General features: G+C 40.7%; 2 protein-coding genes across 6 annotated transcripts in view; one reads left to right on the top strand and one right to left on the bottom strand.

Annotated features, from left to right (window-relative positions):
- The window catches only part of cep104 (centrosomal protein 104), a 33,645-nt gene extending 19,277 nt beyond the window's left edge, over positions 1–14,368 (bottom strand). For 2 of the 5 annotated variants that reach the window (XM_034875517.1, XM_034875516.1), the window contains exons 1-13: positions 14,255–14,368; positions 13,446–13,572; positions 13,123–13,296; positions 11,625–11,763; positions 9,422–9,484; positions 7,251–7,327; positions 7,015–7,047; positions 6,601–6,769; positions 3,749–3,904; positions 3,395–3,622; positions 2,359–2,574; positions 1,509–1,676; positions 718–891 (exon numbers count right to left, since the gene is read on the bottom strand). In XM_034875517.1, coding sequence (XP_034731408.1) covers positions 718–891; positions 1,509–1,676; positions 2,359–2,574; positions 3,395–3,622; positions 3,749–3,904; positions 6,601–6,769; positions 7,015–7,047; positions 7,251–7,327; positions 9,422–9,484; positions 11,625–11,763; positions 13,123–13,296; positions 13,446–13,558 — 1,710 coding nt within the window. In that variant the 5' untranslated portion in view covers positions 13,559–13,572; positions 14,255–14,368. The remainder of the gene's footprint in view (positions 1–717; positions 892–1,508; positions 1,677–2,358; positions 2,575–3,394; positions 3,623–3,748; positions 3,905–6,600; positions 6,770–7,014; positions 7,048–7,250; positions 7,328–9,421; positions 9,485–11,624; positions 11,764–13,122; positions 13,297–13,445; positions 13,573–14,254) is intronic. The other 3 variants (XM_034875518.1, XM_034875519.1, XM_034875520.1) reach the window with 3 other exon arrangements.
- Positions 14,369–14,909: 541 nt separating this feature from the next.
- Positions 14,910–19,238, top strand: lrrc47 (leucine rich repeat containing 47). Its single transcript, XM_034877499.1, has 7 exons — positions 14,910–15,526; positions 15,795–16,247; positions 16,360–16,476; positions 16,671–16,786; positions 17,683–17,785; positions 17,963–18,052; positions 18,746–19,238. Exons 1-7 carry the CDS (start codon positions 14,957–14,959, stop codon positions 18,962–18,964), a joined length of 1,668 nt encoding a protein of 555 aa, XP_034733390.1. The 5' UTR covers positions 14,910–14,956; the 3' UTR covers positions 18,965–19,238.
- Positions 19,239–19,807: the final 569 nt, after the last annotated feature.

Here is a 19,807-nt window from a genome sequence, read left to right as displayed (position 1 = left end):
CAAAAAGCCCTATCTCCCATTGTCCTGAGTCTGGTGCTGGGAATGTGGAGGAGGTTTGAGTGAGTGGAGCGAAGGGAGGGGGCTGTGTTCTGTGGTTTGATAAGTTCTTTGAGGTAAGGGGGGCATGTCCATGGATGTATTGATGTGTGAGGAGGGAAACCTTGAACTCAATCCTGGTGGAGATGGGAAGCCAGTGTAGTGAGTGGAGAATGGGGGTAATATGCTCATGTTTCCGCACTCTCATCAGGATCCTAGCTGCAGAGTTTGAATGTACTGAAGCCTCTGCAGACTCTCTAGGGATCCCAATGAGAAGTGCGTTGCAATAGTCCAGTCTGGGGGAGACAAAGGCATGAAACAGCTTTTTGGCGTCTGGGAGGGAGAGAATGGGTCGGAGTTTGGAGATGTTACGGAGGTGGTAGAAAGAGGTTCCACTGTTCCACCCTTGAGACTCTTGCATAGGCTTGCCTCATGGAATAGGAAGGTTAATACATGTTGTATTTGTAACAAGATGACAGGAGTTCCACATAGACAAATGTATTATGAGGGAGATCGGCAGCCTTTTTAGTACATTGTATGTTGTTTTATGGAGTAAAAACTTAAGCAAACGTTTCCACAGAGCTTTACGCAAGGGCAGATGGGGGAAGAAGGAAAATAAGGGTTAACGGAAAGAAACTGGTGCCAAATAAACATCTTCGTCAGTCGGTTGTGTTACAATACCTGTATGAAGGAAATGGCCATGCACCGGAGGCGGCTGGCTGAGTCTCCAGTCCTGGCCAGCAGGTTGGGCCAAGTCTGATCTATACAGTGGGTCAGTTCTGCTCGGCCCAGCCCCAGACCTAGGATCAGCGTGCTCAGCAGTAGCTGCAGCAACTTTAAGGAGGCGTGGAAAACCTAAGGAGAGACCCAGTGGACGTTTAGCTCCAAACTTTGTGGACTTTCCAAAGAAAGCTAACACCAGGGTGATGTCAATTAGCAGAAAGGCTAGACTTGCTAATGTTTACTTGGATTAGGTTAGAGTATGCAGATGGAGAGTGACAATCAGTAGTTGTAGATGGACACATCCACCACACAGTAGACTGTTTTTTTTTACAGTTCAATTTAATTACCAGCACATTTTCAATATTTTATATTTTATTGCTGCACTGTTCTGTTCATTAACATACAAGCTGACGACTTCCAGAGAGGGGTTACAAGGCCATCCTTGTCAAAACTGTTTGTTAAAAGAAGCCAGCTCTAGGAGAGAAAACTAAGGTTGCACATGGGACAGGGGGAACATTGTTAAGAGTGTGTATGTTTGCTGGATGCTTATGATTTAACTTAATGAACATTAGTTCTGTTTGTAACAGGAATCCAGAAGACATGACATATAGAAGACTTTGACAGTGACAAAGTAAACATATCCATAACACCTTAGTAGAGGTGTTTTACTGGCATCAGTTTCTGTACAATTAACGTGAACATTCACAGCATCCACACCAGGACAAATTTCTTTTAGGAACATTACTCACAGATGACACTTTATCCAGAAGGGCCTTCTTGACCAGAAAGACTGCAGCTCTTATCATGTTTCTAAGCTCCTCCTTGGGGATGGTGGGTAATAACTCTGAAAGCTTCTTGTACACAGCCAGGAGAGCATCCTCCCTGTAGGACCAGGTTTTAGAATACACCCCAGCCACCTGGAAAAGAAGCGAGGACAAAGATTAGGCAGAGATTAGCGTTAACAATATCACATTTATCAGTTATATGGGGTATTACAGCAGATGTGGATAGAAATTGGCATATATGGACAGTGTATAGAGATCCTACATTACAAACCCCTATATCTGTCAATATACATTTATTAACACAATTGTTTTTGAAAAGGATCCCTCAAAGCTGCGCTAGTGAATATTTCTTAAATTAAATGTGGAATGTGAAAAACTCTGTTAGCCAATTGCTTTCTATTTTTCAGCCCACGCATTCCATTTTCAGCAACCCAGTGTCCAGCAACTGTAGGCAAATGTTTCTAGCAAAACACCTCTGATAAAACCAACTGTTCGATACCTTCCCAGCACCACACGGCAGACAAGACAAACTTAGAAACTAGCTTAAAGCATCATGCAGCTACAGAACTAGATATTTTTGTCAGTAGTTGATGGGAACCAAAGAAGGAGAGTGAATATTAGATTCATTGGCACGTATATGCCTGTATTTTGAATTTTCCTCTCACAGGTTGAACAATTATGTAATGTTTCCAACCTTTTGTAAGTACAAACATATATTTGGTATTAGTATTTGATACCAGCATCTTGTTACTTATTTGTTAAACCTATAGTTAGCTTAGCAAGCCAAGTTTTCCGCCTTTTTGTTTCTTCTTACCATGCTTTCTCCAAACACTTCTATTGGAAGGCCAGCCTCTCTCTGGGCCTTCTCTGTCAGGGGCTCTGGTTCTCCGCTTATCTCCGGGCTGTGTGGAGTCCTTTGGGCGTCAGGTTGGTGGGAGAGCTGCTGTGCAGGGCTCAGAGTGGCCTCTACAGGCCGTTCTTTCCCCTGAAGGGCTGGTAGCGGCCTCTCATCATAATGCACACTGGTCCCCTTTCAGAACAAGACAACAGCATTGGTGTTTAAAGCCTGGAATACAAAATTTACATACAGAACATAATTTATATTCAAATTGTAGGTACTCTATATACTTCTTCGATATATTTATCAGCACAAATGTTTTTTTTTCCAGAGATACCTCGGTTCAAAGAAAACTCATCTACACTTTCAAGTCTGACGAAGATAGATAGAGATCCTTTTTAAAAATGTATCATCTCTGCCCTTGTTCTTTTCACTAACTCTCCCTAGCATTTGATGACTGAATAGGTCAATCCTTCAACATCATGATAACAATGAATGTTTACCCCATCTATTCAAACCCAAGCTGCACTGTCTCTTGCGCCCCAAGGCCAACTGGCACCGTGCTGCCTCATATAAGGCTCAAAGCCCTGCCTTGAGGCCAGCTTGGCAGGCGCTGGAGGCAGCCAACTGTTGCACGCTTTTAATTAAATAGTGAAACCCAAACCTGCAGTAGGGCCGGTCTCAGTAGGTGGTGAATAAAGCATAAAAGCCCCCGCTGGTCATAATCTCCCTATGTGCTCCTTGTTGCAACACTACAGGGGCTTAAGGCAGGAAACATATTCCCAAGGTACGACAGTAAGCTAGGTTATTTTTACAACAATAAAGGAATTCATGTAAGCAGAACAAGCTACAAGTACAGCTGTCTACAACTGGATCATTAATAAGAAAAACATGGGTCCATCCATATTGTCTTCATAGTAACTTCATAGTATGTTTTTAAGTGGCTGCATGTGCCGGACATGTTTAATGCTGTTTAAAGAAGTTAAAACGCATTTGATAAAGTGTCACTTACATCTATCTTAGGTAGAGCAGCAGGGGTGCACAGTGTGTCAGGCTGGCTGCTTGGGTTGGGCAGAACATTTTCAGCGTCTGATTGTTTGTTCTGAGGAGCGTTTGTTTTTTTCCCCTTCCTGAATGTCTCTGTGGACACAAGGGGCTTGGTGGGGACTGAACGGTAACCCGGAGAAGGTAAAAGGGAGGGAGGATCCTGGGATGGGGATGAATCTGCAGCCTGTGTTATCTAGTGACATGGTGGAAAAACAGAAGAGAAAACAGAAGAGAATTATTTTCCATCACGCACACACACAGTCCCTCTACTGTTACTGCGCAGGTGGAGCGCCATCATCCGTAACCGCTGACCACTGACCATTGCCATGTCCAGCAGGTTGTGGACTTCCAGCTGCTGGTAGACGCTCCTCCTGTACTCCTCCATCAGCTCTTTTTTCTTTTTTGCCAGGTCATAGTCTTCCTTTTCAATCGCACATCGCTTCTCCACATCATATCGAGCCAAACGTTCCCCCACCTGAAAGAGCCCGGGAAAAGAAGCGGTAAAGACAAAGTGAGCCTTCACTGTATGTTTAGACAGGTATACACGGGAGCAGGGTTATTGTATGAGTCTCCTCATGGTCTCCTGTGTGTCTAGATTTACTAAAACTTTTTTTCTAGCACTGCTGACAGTTTAAGGGATTGTTTGCAATCATCTGCACTTATCTTGGAGATACAAGTAGAGCTCATGCGGATATACAGTGGGGAGAACAAGTATTTGATAAACTGCTGATTTTGCAGGTGTTTCTACTTACAAAGCATATAGAGGTCTGTCATTTTTATCATAGGTACACTTCAACTGTGAGAGACGGAATCTAAAAAATCTAGAAAATCACACTGTATGATTTTTAAATGATTCATTTGCATTTTATTGCATGACATAAGTGTTTGATCACCTTACAATCAGTAAGAATTCCAGCTCTCACAGACTTATTAGTTTTCCTCTAAGAAGGAGGAGGAATGGGAGGTCATGTGGGCTGATGAGACAAAAATTGAGCTTTTTGGTCTAAACTTCACTCGCCATGTTTGGAGGAAGAAGAAGGATGAGTACAACCCCGAGAACACCATCCCAACCGTGAAGCATGGAGGTGACAAAATCATTCTTTGGGGATGCTTTTCTGCAAAGGGGACAGGACAACTGCACCGTATTGAGGATAGGATGGATGGGGCCATGCATCGCAAGATCTTGGCCAACAACCTCCTTTCCTCAGTAAGAGCATTGAAGATGGGTTGTGGCTGGGTCTTCCAGCATGACAACGACCCAAAACAAACAGCCAGGACAACTAAGGAGTGGTTCCGTAAGAAGCATCTCAAGGTCCTGGAGCGGCCTAGCCAGTCTCCAGGCTTGAACCCAATAGAAAATCTTTTGGGGGAGCTGAAAGTCTGTATTGCCCAGCGACAGCCCTGAAACCTGAAGGATCGGGAAAAGGTCTGTATGGAGGAGTGGGCCAAAATCCCTGCTGCAGTGTGTGCAAACCTGGTCAAGAACTACAGGAAACGTATGATCTTTTAAGCCAATAAAGTGTGTTCAGTTGGATGGAAAGGACGGCAAGGTGGTGTTATTTTTAGCAGTTCCTACCATAATTATCAGCCAAGGAAGTGTGTCTGTTCATCAGGTGGAGAGGACAGCGAGGCTGTGGTGTTTTAGCGGCGTTATGATAAGATTGTGTGTGCGTGAGTGTGTTTGTTTGTGTGTGTGTGTGTGTGTGTGTGTGTGTGTGTGTGTGTGTGTGTGTGTGTGTGTGTGTGTGTGTGTGTGTGTGTGTGTGTGTTACGGCAAAAGTCTTACTACGTGAGCCCCGTCTCTGTGCGTAACGTAGAGTTTTGTAACGGACAGTAAATTACAAGCATTATTAGATCTTGGTAGAAGCACTGACGCTGATGACATTTGCTCCTTTGGTATAGGCAATTTGGTTGGTGCCTAAAAAGTATTGAAATCGGTACCCAGCCCTAACCTGAGGACCATCCCTGCAGCTGTTGAGCTCATTAAGAATACATGGTCAGCATGGTAACGCTGTATACAAAGGAGGTCAGTAACAGGAATCTGAACAATGTTTAACAACTACTGTTACAAACTGGTGAAATATCACTGGATATCTGTAGAAGAAATACAAGCCTCACAAAGATTTGAGATTTGCAAGAGGGAAATTATTATTAGTAGCAGGGGGTGGGGTGATGATATCTGGACCTGAATCCTTTCCTTAAATGTGGTCTTTGTTTGCAAAGTTAAAAAAAAGCTGGCAAAAGATAATAGCAATAACGTGGAGTACAGGAGTCCAGAACAGTGATGGAAAACGTTTTCAGATTCTTTAGCTAAATAGAAGTAGGAGTAGAAGTAGAAAGCTAATACAAATTGTATTTATGAACAGATCTTGAGTAAATGTACTTGTTCAAATGTTCTAGAATAAATTCTGATGGTAGAGATCTCCTTATTTTCCCGGGATTTTCTGTCAAAATCTACTTGCCTTTTCCTGGAAAAAAATACTTCCAGTGACCAGGGAACTAAAGCATCTGTGTGCGTGTCTGTCAGTCCACCTGTGTGTTCACGTTCTAGTTTGTACTGAAAGAAAGGCACATTCTCCAGACCACATTAACACAATGCAACTGTCATAATACTGAAATCCAAGCTTACAGTAAATTGCTGTTATGATAATATACCTGCACCACTGTTCTGAGGCAGCTCATTCCTTTACATTTCACACTTAAATTGCCGTTTATACTCCATGGTTGTGGGGAAAACATTCTTTAGAATGAATAACTGTGAGTGAATAAAACAGAGTGTAAAATCTGTAAGTGACTTAAAGGAATAATTCAACATTTTGGTGAAATGGTTGAGCACCATTTTGGTGCTCAACCGCTTTCTTGCCAAGAGTTACATAATCACATTGACACCATTCTCATGTCTGCAGGTTTAGGGTACAGCAAGAGCCAGTTGGCGATTACTTTAGGTTAGCTTAATATTAATCATGAAACTGTAATTAAGCCTTTTTTACTCTCCTGAAAGCCTTAATTTTATTAAGCCATTAGTTTTTGTAAAACCTTTTCAGACTATGTGTAACACATAAAGAGACAACACATCTTGGTATTTTTGGTGCATTCTGCTCAACCATGAGAGCAAACACTTGGTGTCAATGTATTGTAGCCACCCAGTCGGCCTCCCAGCAGCTACAGTACCTTTTGCAGGTCTGCAATGGCCTGCTTCAGATTCTTAGCCTGCTCGTATTTCTCCTGCCTGACCATATCCTGCTTCTTTTGGTCCAGGAGTCGGATGATGTGGGCAACTTCAGGGTCCTGGTACATGTCGAAGGCCAGGTCGTCCAAGGGAGAGATAGACTCACATTTACTGGGTTCAAGACAGGAGACAAAAACAACATTTTAAACATTAAAACTTTCTGGTCTCACAGAACAGGTCTGAGCTTGTTACGCTTGTGAAGCGTTGTAATAATATAAAAAACAGAATAGCTTATTAAGTCTCTAAATTCCCTTGAGATAATGCCAGTGTACAGTAGAATACATGTGTCATCATCATCAGTTACATGGGCTCAGTATTGTGCAAATCCTGATCAAAGCGGAAAAACAGTGACCGACCCCCAAGAAGTGAGACCCTGAGGTGAACAATCCCTTGGGGGTTGATTTATAAAAAAGAAAAAGAAAAAAAGAAATATTTCGCAATGTGTTTTCCTCTTTGTACGGGCCGCCACCTGCATTGTCTTCATGCGAGTGACCCTAAATGCTTTATTGGTTGGCTTCCAGACTAAATGGCTTTGTTGAACAATGTTTTTGTCACAAGACAAAGAAACCCGGGTTCAATGGCCTAGCCTCACCCCATGAAGGTCGAGTCCAAGGCGGCTTCCAGCTGGGTACTGTTGAGGTAGTGTTCGATCAGCTGCTCTCTGCTTGGCTGGTGGTAAACAGATGGACAAATTATACACACACACACACATGCATATATACTCTTGTATTACTGGGCTCAGAATGAGCTGATTATTGTTTTCTAAAACCATTAGCTTTAAGGTGATCTTCAACTTGACCCTTTACCTTTCAAAAAGGTCCTTTCAAAAGTGAGGATCACTCAGAATGATTTTAACAAAAAACTTTGGACCTTAAAATGAAAGTAATACAAGTACACTTACACAAAACCCAAATCGAATCATTAATGGGCAGCACCAGTCTACTGCCATATATAGAAACTTGTATTCCAATACAGTACGTACACCACGAACATCACCTGAAGTGTTAATCATTATAAAAACAGGAAACAGTGTTTCCTGAAGACATTATAATGCTGTACTTTATGAGCACCATATCAGCATTTAATATGATAAAGAACAAACTTTCTATTTTATAATAAGTCACTAATTTAGTGGATTCATCCTAATAGGAATCAAAAAAAGCTATGCTGGATGGACTGATGTTTAATATGTTACTTATAACTCGACATTCCACTTCCGGGATTGCTACTGTGCAAAGCAAGACTATAAAATGTAATATTTTCATGTTACTGTTACAATTTCTTCATCAGTCATTGACACCAATTAGCTCAGATGTTTTCGCCCTGACCATAAGCACATTTTGGTTTTCATGCTCAGTTTCAAGCTGCCTCCACTCAATTATGATAGATGTATAGTCTGCCTGTGGACTGCCTAGTGCTATGCTATTATTGCTATTAACTTTAAATGTGATTAGCTTTCTGAAACTACTCAACACGCAACAAAGAAAAATAGCCCCTATCACAAGTGGTGACGATGTGTTGGGTAAATAATTCAGCGTGACAGGGCACATCACAGTTCCCCAAATAACACACCTCTCAGCATTTTTCCTGGAGCCCATTTTGAAATATTCTAGTAAAAACTAAGAAAAAACCTGAAAGAGCAGATTTATATATGATGGAGACTTGATGGAGGCCATGAAGGAAATTTTCTATTTACCATCAAACCATTACACTTTTTCAATGCTGTAGCTGTAATCAACATGAACAAAATTCCATACACCTCAATTGCATTGGAGTGGAGGCAGAAATCTTAAGACAGATCTGTGTGGCTAGTTACCCCCTAGAGGTAAGAGAAAATGTGTTTTTCTTCATAATTTGGATGATCTGACACATTTAAAGCAGCAGAAACATAACTAAGTCTTCTCCCTGTATCCATACCAAAGTGTCCCTCCACAGGACAAACGCAACTTCCACTCACAGAACAGATATAAGAGCACAAGCCGACCCTCCAGGCAAGATCACTGCTTTGGTGGAGGTGCTCAGACTCGGATTAATGGAGCAACAATGCACAGCCTGTTCACTGGAATCTGTGCAAGTGTGTGTATGTGTCTTTCCATGTGTCAATGTCTGTGTGTGTTTGTGTCCTCCAAAACCTGTCTGCATGGCTATCTGATTACACTGGCAAACTAAAGGCCTCCTGTGTGATTACATACTGTCCTCCCTTTGTGTCTCATTACTACATTCCTGACACATATACACGCAACTACACACCCACATGTGCATGCACGCACGCACCCGCACCCACCCACCCACACACCCACACACACTAGTGTATTTGAATCAGTCAATACTAATAAATACTACATAAAACACCTATGTTTACATCTATTAAAATTGTTGTACTTGTCCATTTTCATTAGTATTGTTAATTTGAATTCTAACAAAAGAAATCAAATATATAACTTTGCACAGAGCCAATAACATTATAACAGGAAGAGAAACATGATTAGAATATTTGTATTGTTTTATGAAGTTAACAAAGAATAAATAAATGATATGCAAGGAACACTTATTTCACCTGCTTCGTATAACTGACCTGTTTGCCATTTTAACATGCCAAAAGTTCTAAGTGTCAGTAGATGGATGAGGAAACATCAATCATCCCTTTTTTAAGTGACTGATGACTGAGCAATGTCTCACAAAACCACAGCACAACAGCCCCACCTATAGCTGTGTGGATGAAAGTGATGAGATGGATGACGGGTGAAGAGTGCGCTCACTTACAATAGTGTTAAAAGCATTGCCATCCAAAGAATCTCCCAGAACATTAATGGCAACCAAAGCAACCTGAAATCATAAACAGATGTTGGTGAGGGGGTTGACAGAAGAGTTCAACCACCAGAAAGTAAAAAATCAATGCATGTGTTAAATGGATGTATTGGGTATCATGACATATACTGAAGTTTTAAAGGATGAGGCTGGTGAAATTCTATATTTGTATTATTATCAACAAATCACATGAAAAGCCCGGGACCGACAATGTATTGATCCTACTTCCAAGTATTTCCTGTGTAGACAAAGCCTGAATTTATTTCTCATCAGTGAGCCACACTAGGGGAAATGTTCCTTTGTTATGATGAACACACACTGTAATTTGTTTTGAGTCAATCGCACATACTGTACACTGTCCGGCTGCTGTTAATACTGACTTAAGCACCAGATGTGTATTAATCCGCTACTGAAAGCAGTACTCAACAAATGCACTATTTACTACTATTTGTGAGTGAAAAACAGCAGTGACTAGCTGTTTGAGGACATTATTTAGCCTGATAAAAAATGAAACTATATACTCTATGTAAGACCTGTTTTTATAGATTGAAATTTTTATGAGGAACAAATGAGGCTTGGGAATTAGTGCCACATAGGGAGGGAAGTACTAAGAGACGGACTAACACATTGTTGGTTTAAGTCTTTTTATGGGATTTGTTGACATTAGGGAGAGTACAGAAGAACCAGCCTCCTTTGAGTCAAAGAATCTGCATAATCTATTACAGTTTTTCTACAATCACTAACATCCTTTTTTCCAATCTGTAGCCACATTTTGAAAACTCTAAACACAATTAGGCCAACATTGATCTGTTCAGGCCATACCATTAACACAATTCATGTTGTTGTTACCACAAAATATGTAGCTTTTCTGAATGAACATCGGAACATTAAGAAGACACATCTGTGAGGAAGAAACGCCATCAGGAAAAGGGATACCGTTGATGTGCCGGGTCAGAGTGGAGCAAATATTACAATGTGTTCTGCAATCTCAAGGGCTGGTTTGGTCTTGTAGAAATGCCAGATTGGTCCATACAACACTGATCGACTTCTTTCGTTTTGAAATGACCTCCACTAACGACTGGGGCCAGAAGCAGAGAGGGAACAGGTTGGAGGAAACATGAGGACATTTATGATTGCATGGGACAACGTAGCAATTTCACCATGCACATGCAATCACAAACTGGTTTGAGGCCCGTCCAAGAATGGTTTCCCTCTTCATTTCTCTCTTCTCTCTTCATCTTCAGGGCTAGAGGAGGCCTGGCAGTCATCAGCTGTGTGTTTCAATCCAAGGTGCATAGCGAGAGAAGACATGCTGTAAGAAAATGTGGTTCTGAGCAGACCACATTAGTCTATCTGGCTCGTTGTCTGAGGTTGGTGTGTTACCGTGTGAAGAGTTTTCAAAAAGTATCTTAAGTGTAGGTAAACAGTTGTTAGCAATTGAACTAAACTGTATAATCAAACATTTTATTTTATAAACTATAGTTTTCTCTCAATCAACTAAATGGTTATCCAACTAATCATTTGTATGCATGCACTTTTGAAAACGCAAATGAAGCTTATGCAGTTGAGGATATAATTGGCAAGATGATATAAATAAATATATAGAGTGTCTACTAAAGCAGTTTTAAAACACATTTCAAGGAAAGCCACTCCATTTAATATAGGAAGGCAGCTACAGAACAAAACGTATGTTTTCTTTAACACCAAAACACATCATTGTGACACTCTAAAATATTGCCTAGGGTGGGGTGCTCTGGTCTATGTTGCTATTGAATACCAAGCTTAATGCTGCTACTGGGAGCCTTATGCAGCAGAAAACAAGACAAATCATTTCTGAGCTTCAAACACTGGAAGAAATTCAGAAAAATAGCTAATTTTCTTTTATATAAATTTGAAAACACTAATGTTTGAAAGACACTGTTTACAAAAATGGCTGCTTCTATAGCTGCTGTTATTGGTGAGATAGTTTTAAACAAGATATTTATTTCTCATTAATGTTACCTAATTAGTTCTGCAAGGCAACGTTTTACAACTCACAAACTAAGTAGAACAACACATAAACTACGTTGCTCACAGTTTGGATCAGTCTTTTGCAACAGACCAAAGTTTTCTGCAGTGAAATAGTGGTGTTGGTGCATCGTACCGTCTACCAGACTACCTGATTGTGGTGATTATATTGGTTGACATGGCTCCTATGGCAGGTTATTCTCAGGTATGTTCCGATGGCATCTACGTGAACTGATTTCAGCTCCCGAGCTTTGAAGCCAGTCTTCTCATTGTCCGACAAAGACACGTACCTGTGGTGAGAATAAAGTGTTGTTTTTCAGTCCAACTCCTATGCGGACAGAAGCAAGTTTAAAATGTATTGCTGCATTTTTATTTTGTGATGATACACTGCACAGATACTTTTATTGTTTGTACTTTGTTTATCCCTGTGGGGTAATTCATACTGCAACTAATGGATCATAATTTATACAGCAAAATGCCATAACCTAGACTATCAAATGCCTTTTGGAGATTTAACGTGGCTTTGCAAAAGAGCTTTTCTGCATGAATGTCTTTCCCTGAGTGATTAGTTAGATACACTATCAAAACCAGATCAAAGGAAGTATAAAGTTTTTTATTGTCATTGATAAAAATCAATATCAACTGCTGCAATAAACACATCGCAAGAGGTTGCAATATATTGCAATAGACACTACAAGAATTTTTAGTTAGTTGAAAGAAAATATTGGTAGACCACTACATTTTTAAGTGTAACTGTCATTCTTTTTTAGTGGTGCCTGTTATGGTCAATTCAAAGTTTAATCTGTTCAATAAAAGAATGTTAGAAAAGATTTCCTTTCATTTGTTTTAAACTGCTCATATTATGCTTTTTGTTTTTTTCCTTTCCTTTATTGTGTTATATATCATTTTGTACATATTATAGGTTTACAAAGCCCAAAGTCCAACGCAAAGAGACTTATTATCACAAACTGCTCCAAATAGCTCTATTATAGTCCAGCCTTTACTTCCATGACGACGTGCGTCACTTTGTAACACACGTTATAATGCTCGCCTAGTTACTAGCATGGCACGCTCTCATACTCTGCTTCTGACTGGCTTGTATTGCTGACCTAGGTACTGCGCATGTGCGATTCCCAACAAAGACGGAACAAAAGTGTTATGTCTCCCTCTGTGGCTAAAACAGAGAGCACAACACACAGGGTGAAAAGAGCAGCAATGTGTAGTACAACTAAATATGGTGCTTTTGTTTTTTTAATTAAACCATGTAAACCTATTCTGATTGTAACCTCTAAATACAATTATAACCTGAAAATTTACATATTATGAGCACTTTAAATTTAACAAGCAATTTGTTGCATTTTAGAAGAATACTGTAAGAAACAGACAGGCAGAACTGAGTACATTTAATATCTTCGAATTTATCTTAAGTAACATTGTATTTGCGATTTTCAACAACGTTATCAAGAATTGCATAATTTCCTCATATCGTGCAGCCCAAAAAAGGAATTAAGCTGAATGAACAAAGCTTTGTGTATGCTGCATCATCCTATACGCTGAAACGATCTTGTATTGATCTAATGTGCAATTATAGAAAAAATGCACAAAAGGATGGAAGTCAAACTTGAGCATGACCAAGTTCGGAGTCTTACCCAAGTCTGCGAAGCTGCCCAGGGAAACCTGATGTGCTGGTTTCAGGCAGGGTGTCTCCAATGTGGAACTCCACCTTCGCTGGGATCAAGTACTGGTGGGCCAGTAGCTGCAGTTTCCTCACTCTACTTCTCTCCACCAGCTGGAGGGTGATGTGCTGAGGATAGGAGCACAGCCTGTGGAATATTTGATTAATACAATGTTGAGATTTTTAAGAAGGTAGAACCAAATAATGAAAAACTGCCAAAGATTGTATTGCTCTTGCAGCTTAGGAAGACATGGAGCTGCCATGCATGAAAGTGACATGTTTTTGAAAGTAAAGTACCTGTTGGATCTCCAGCCATTGACTGTGGGTGCATGGACCATGAGCTCCTTGGCACTGAAGTTGTCCTCATGACTTGAAGAGTTGACTACAATGAATCCTATCTTTCTGGGCATCCCTCCAATGGACACTGATAGAACAGAGCAAAGAAATTAGTTCATCAGTTCAATCCATCTAACGTGAAAAACACTACAAACAAGAGGCAATATTTACCAATACACTGAAACTGTTTAATATGACTTTATCACTTTAGCAATAATACATCAATGACTACTTTTAATAAAAAATAGAATAAGAAAATTGTATTTAATAACTTACAGAACAACAAGAGAAACTAACAACCTTTGGTACCGTAGCAATGTTAACTTGTACTTTATTCATCATGTGTGTGTATGTCAGTTGGAGTTGTAAGTTGCGAAAATGTCAAATGCAAGAGGCTTACAGATTTGTTGAAAGGTTTGTTTGTGTCACAGTAGACAAAAATATTAAACGGAGAGTTTAGTGCATGAAGTTTAACGCATGGTTCTCTTTAAGTAAAAAAAACAATCTTGGAAATAGCATACATAACTCTCTTGGGTAGGAGGAGAACATAGAAGCCATTCTTACTGACTTGAACATGTTGGGCGGGGGTATTACCCTAGCTAACAATTAACTCAATCAGCCAACATTGCTAGCTCATCTACAGCAACATTAGCTGTATTCTAAAGATATTTTGACGGGCTAAAATTAAAAAATAAAAAGTCCCGACAACTCGTAGGTATACCTTTTAGAGTAAATAACATTTTCTTGTGGGTAATTCAAAGATATCCTACCACAAACATCACCGTAACGTTGACAGTTCGCAGTCCCATCTCATCTCCATAACCACCGCTGACAACAACCAGCGCGGGCATGCGCAATAGAGTGAATGTCGTCAGTCGCAATGGGTTGTGGTAAATGTAGTTTTACACGCGTACAAGTAGCTTTTAAAATAAGCCGTTATTTGTATATCTAACTGTTCCGGGACCCAATTCTGGTTGTCTGATGTATCTGCCTACATCGTGGCTACTATTATATTAATAAACGTCCAAAATACATTTTATATTGCGTTTCACAACTTCTTCCTGGGCCACGGGTGGAGCAGAACATCGTGCCTCTTGCTACAGGAAGTAAAACCTTTGTCTTCAAAATAAAGCGGGAACTTTGTAAACTCAATACTTACTCGTGATATAAATATTCCACAATAAACTAATAAAAATATGCGATGTGTGAATACGAAATGTACAATAATGAATGATCAGAGTTACATATTAAACATTTTTTTTACGTAGATAGTAGTACTCAGCCTTTCAAGTTGTTAAAATTCCGTCCCGATTAGATTTGTTTGGTATTGGTATATTGAGGCAAACGTACGTACATTTACCATCCACAAACTTGTATATCAACAACTTAGTACTTTATTTTGAAATATCTAAACGGATGTTATGTATTTTAGTGTCTCGGTTATCTTGACAACTGGTCAGTCGTTAAGCAGCATGGATGACATGGAGGAATGGCCAGAAATAGAGAAAGCAGCGACAGAGAAGAGACGTGAACTGGTTTTCCAGGGTCCAACTTTTGACAAGAGGATTTCCTCTAACGGGGGACTCGCCTCTGCTATCTATTCCCTCACACTGCTCAATTACCTGGAAGTTAGCCAGTGCCCGAGTTTGACAGAAATCCACGAGGACATCCAACATCTGACAAACCTTCAAAGCCTTATCTTGTGCAGGAACAAGCTCGTGTCCATCCCGAATGTCGTCGGTAAGCTGAAGTCCCTGAAGGTCCTGGACCTTTCAGTCAACAACCTCACCGTTTTACCAGAGGGGATCACTCAGTTAAAGGAGCTAAACACTCTCAATGTGAGCTGTAACAGCCTAAAGGTCCTGCCAGAGGGACTGATCCAGTGCACTAAGCTCTCCACCATCAACATCTCTAAGAATCACATCACCGGTTTCCCCGCTGATTTCTACTCCGAGAAACTGGACCTCCTCAGCACACTGGTCGCCTCTGACAACTCCATTGAACAGCTGAGTGGAGATGTCCACAAGCTAACTGCTCTAAAGGTGGGCCGCACTTCAATCGCAGATCTATTGTCCAAGAACTGGCTTTGTGCTGCTGGGTGGATCAAATGTACTCCGAATTTAAAAGAAGTTGTTTCTAAGTATGATGTATATCTGAAATTCTAGCTAACGAGGCTTCACATCTGCTAATATGCAATGCAGCACGAAAATGTCCGATATTTAAACAGTTTGGTGTATGTGTGTGTGTGTGTGTGTGAGAGTGAGTGTGATGTTTCTTTCTACCTAACACTGAAAACATCTGTGTTCCCAGGTACTGGACCTCTCTAACAACAAGCTGCGTGAGATCCCCTCTGACCTGAGTGACTGCCCCAAGCTGAAGGAGATTCACTTCAAAGGCAACAAGTTGAACGACAAACGTCTGGAAAAGATGGTCAACGGCTGCCAGACCAAGTCCATCCTCGACTACCTCAGAGGAAAGGGAAGACAGGGAGAGGACGGGGGTGACGCTGATGGGGGTCGCAAGGCAGACAAGGGGAAAAGGCAGCAGAGGAAAAAGAAGGAGAAGGTGGCAGACGGACAGGACGAGGTGGAGGAACTGAACAAGATGGTGGTGAGGGTTCTACATGTTTCGGACACTCCTACGGCTCTCACCGTCACAGTGAGCGCTGCGGTGAAAGATGTTCGACCATACTTGGTGTGCTGCGTGGTCAGAGGCATGAACCTAGATTCTGGAAACGCACTCAAACGGTTCCTGGCGGCTCAGGTAAGGTCCTCCCAAGGTGGTATACTAGTAGGCCTACCAGTTTAGTGGTGCACGACAAATAAAATAAGTGTACAGCGTAGTAGAACAAAATACTCACCTGTTGTTTTTCTAGACAAAGCTTCATGACGACTTGTGTGGTAAAAGGACCATCGCAACCATTGCAACTCATGATGTGCAGCTTCTCAAAGCTCCCCTGATGTATGATGTTAAGCCACCTACCCAGCTGAAGGTATGTCAGCTCTAATGCCAGCCAAACACCAAAAATATGTCATATGCAGTAGACAAACCACATAGTTAAATTAATCTAAGTTGTATTGGCATTCAGAAAAGTCTTGTGTGAGTTCTTGTGATTTTCAGTTCGGTCGTTGCGTGGTCTATTGTATTCGTCACCATGCTGCTCTCATGAGAACACGTGTTTGTTAGGTTGTGTCGCTGGGTCGGAAGGAGATGACGGCCGTCGAGCTGATAAGACACCTTCAGCTGGAGGCGGAGGAGCTGAGGAAGCAGAAAAAGAGGCAGAATGTCACTGGCCTCCACAAGTCAGTGCAATTTATGACTCTTTTTTTCCGTTGACAGGGGCATTGTAAAAACATTCTGGGCCCTGTAGAAAGGCATTTTCTATGGACCCCTCCTCGCATCCGCAGCTATTCATTCTAGCATCTTTTTGGGCCCTCCTCACATGAGAGCCCTGGGTGCTCGGTCCCCTTTTTAATCCCAGTCCGACGCTCCTGTCTGTTGAGGAAAGTGTTTTGAAAGATCCTCATTAGATAACTGCAGGCTGGAGTCCAGGGAGAACAGTTAGTTTTGTTTGAGACACAAACTTATTTTCAAAATTAAAGACAACTTGTATACGAAAACACTTTCTATGGAAGTGTTGTAGAAGACATCTGTATAAGTTATATGGTTTATAAGTTTAAACACTCAATGCTTTGAACACATGAGGGCAGTGTCAGTATGTTGGTTAGCCGAGTCTGATTTTGTTTCAACCAATGCGTTAACACGTTTCTGCAGGTAGTCGTAATCGGTATGTGTTAAAAATAAAATAATAATAAATAAAATTAGGACTTAAATATATAATTGATTTATCCATATCATAATCTAAACCACTGTTTTTTTTATATCTGTGGTCAGTGCATTACAGTGTGCTTTAAGTAAAGTTCTACATGACAAGTGCTACTGGGTGGATCCAACGTTTAATACATACCAGTCAGGAAGATCAAGCAACTACTTGACACACACACACACACACACACACACACACACAGACAGACACACACACACACACACACATACACACATCAAAGAATCTTCACTGCGGACAGCCCCAACAGAGTTGAATTTTATAATTGTTTTGAGTTGATCATCATAAGATTATCACCTGCTATGTATTTATTACATTTGCTTATGTCCTTTTTATAATATTGTCTTTAAACAGATACCTGCAGCTTTTGCAGGGAAAAGAAATGTATCCCTGCCTACTGGATGCAGAGGGACATGTGATCTCATTTCCACCTATTACCAACAGTGAGAAAACCAAGGTGTGTATGTCTGCTTTCTTAAGAGAGCATTTCATATGAATACTGTCACACTATGGAAATTATGTCCACAGAGAAAACCAAACCCAATAACACCTGACATGCCACATTGTCCCTCAGTTTGTCTCTGTCTTCTCATGATACATAGAAATAACATGATAAGCTGATTTTACTTTACAGATCAAGAAGTCTACCAAAGAGCTGTTCTTGGAGGTGACGAGTGCAGCTAGCCTGCAGACCTGTAAAGATGTTATGGATGCTCTGATTGTAGTAAGATTCACTTTTCTCTGTCAATAACAAATGAGTCAAGTTAATTAAACTAGGATTTTATTTTCATAGTTTTGGCCATTGTTTTTATTGGTTATAACAGTATCTTTCTCAAAATGAGTCTGATCCAAGCCTAGATCTTTGTCATTACCATGTGAAAACTTAAAGACACAACCATAAGTTAATGTTCTTTCACTTGTAGATAATATGGATTCATCTATAGTTTTAAGGTAACTCTATGTAGGATTTCTGGCTCTAGAGAAAAACTCCTGAAAAATAAAACATGTCTGCAGTTTTACACAATCTGTTCAAGTCCATCGCATAAACAACAAAGCACCCATTTGAAGTAGGGCTGTGCAATATATCAATATTTTGTTATATGGCACTAGATACTGTCTTAGATTTTGGAAATGATATTGTAAATGGCTTAAGTTTTGTCTTTTACTGGTTTTAAAGGCTGCATTTCAGTAAAGTGAGTCATTTTCTGAGTTACCAGACTGTTCTAGCTCTATTATTTTAACCTTTACCCACTTAGTCATATCTATTTTACTGAAGATATTTTAAATCCTTATGTTAAAGCACCAATTGACGATCCTGAATTGCCAGAGGTATTAGGCTAACAATTTCGCTATAGCTGATTTTTTTTTTTCCATATCTCCCATCCCTGATTTGAAGTCATTTCCTGTTTCACCACAGAAAATGGCAGAGTTAAACAAGTTCACGGTGGAGACTCGGGAGGTGGGGTCAGACGGAGAAGGGGAAGACCCACAAGAGCCGGCAGCCAGCAGCGAGACCTCTAGCGAACTGATCGTTCAGCAGGTCCGCACAGTGGACCAGGACGGCAACCTGAAGGTCGTCTACCCGTCCAAAACCGACCTCTCCATCGACATCAGCAACTTGACAGTTATTTGGTAGCTTTGGATAACCGGAGGTTTACATTCGCATGCTACATGAAGTCATTTTAACAAATTAACATTGCGGGACATTAAGGCTAAAGTTTGACAACATGCAAAGTGACATCCTTTTACTTCAGGGTGCACAGGAAATGTGATCTATAGTGTGATCTATCCATGTAATTGAAGTGTTTCCTGTTAAACTAATGTAACATTTCTGATTAATGTACAGCTTTTTGAACCCCATGTCATAAGTTAATAAATCCTTTGGCCGCTTTCTGAAAGCATGATAAGCATAGACTGTTTATTTCTTTAAGGTAACATTTTGTTCGATATCTGACTTTAACCTGAAGATGTGTTACTATCAACTTTAAAGAAATCCAGTTTCAATACATTTTACTGCATGTGCCACTGTCTAACTTTGTTTTGTCAGCCATTGTAGCTACAGCTGGTAATGTAAACCTAGTCTATAAGGCAGTTTGACTTCCAGGATTGTTCAGGTGCTGCCCTATGTCCCTCATTTCCGTAAGGATGTTATATATTTATGAGGACTGGTTAACTGCACCGCAGATCTCTGCCGGGGGAAATCTAGACAGCTAGACAGTCCAATCTGTTTTCTGTTGTACGACCCAAACAACCTTTGAACATACATGTTCCACCAAAACCAGTTCCGAGGCTATTTTGTAGCGGCACCATCCACCCAAGATGATTGTGATTGGTTTAAAGAAATTCCTTTGCTCCCATCCCAGAATGCTGTAGAAGCGCCAGACCCTCCTCTGCAACGCTGAGTAGATCTGTCTGGCAATGCAAGACCGTTGCCTACCAAACAGCATCCCGTGCAGTAGGGGATTTCCCCCCCCCCCCC

Source organism: Etheostoma cragini, chromosome 7 (assembly GCF_013103735.1).
Source record: "Etheostoma cragini isolate CJK2018 chromosome 7, CSU_Ecrag_1.0, whole genome shotgun sequence".
In the NCBI taxonomy this organism is placed as follows: Eukaryota; Metazoa; Chordata; class Actinopteri; order Perciformes; family Percidae; genus Etheostoma; species Etheostoma cragini.
The sequence above is the reverse complement of the archived record's forward strand: the minus strand, read 5'-3'. Positions and strand labels throughout refer to the sequence as shown.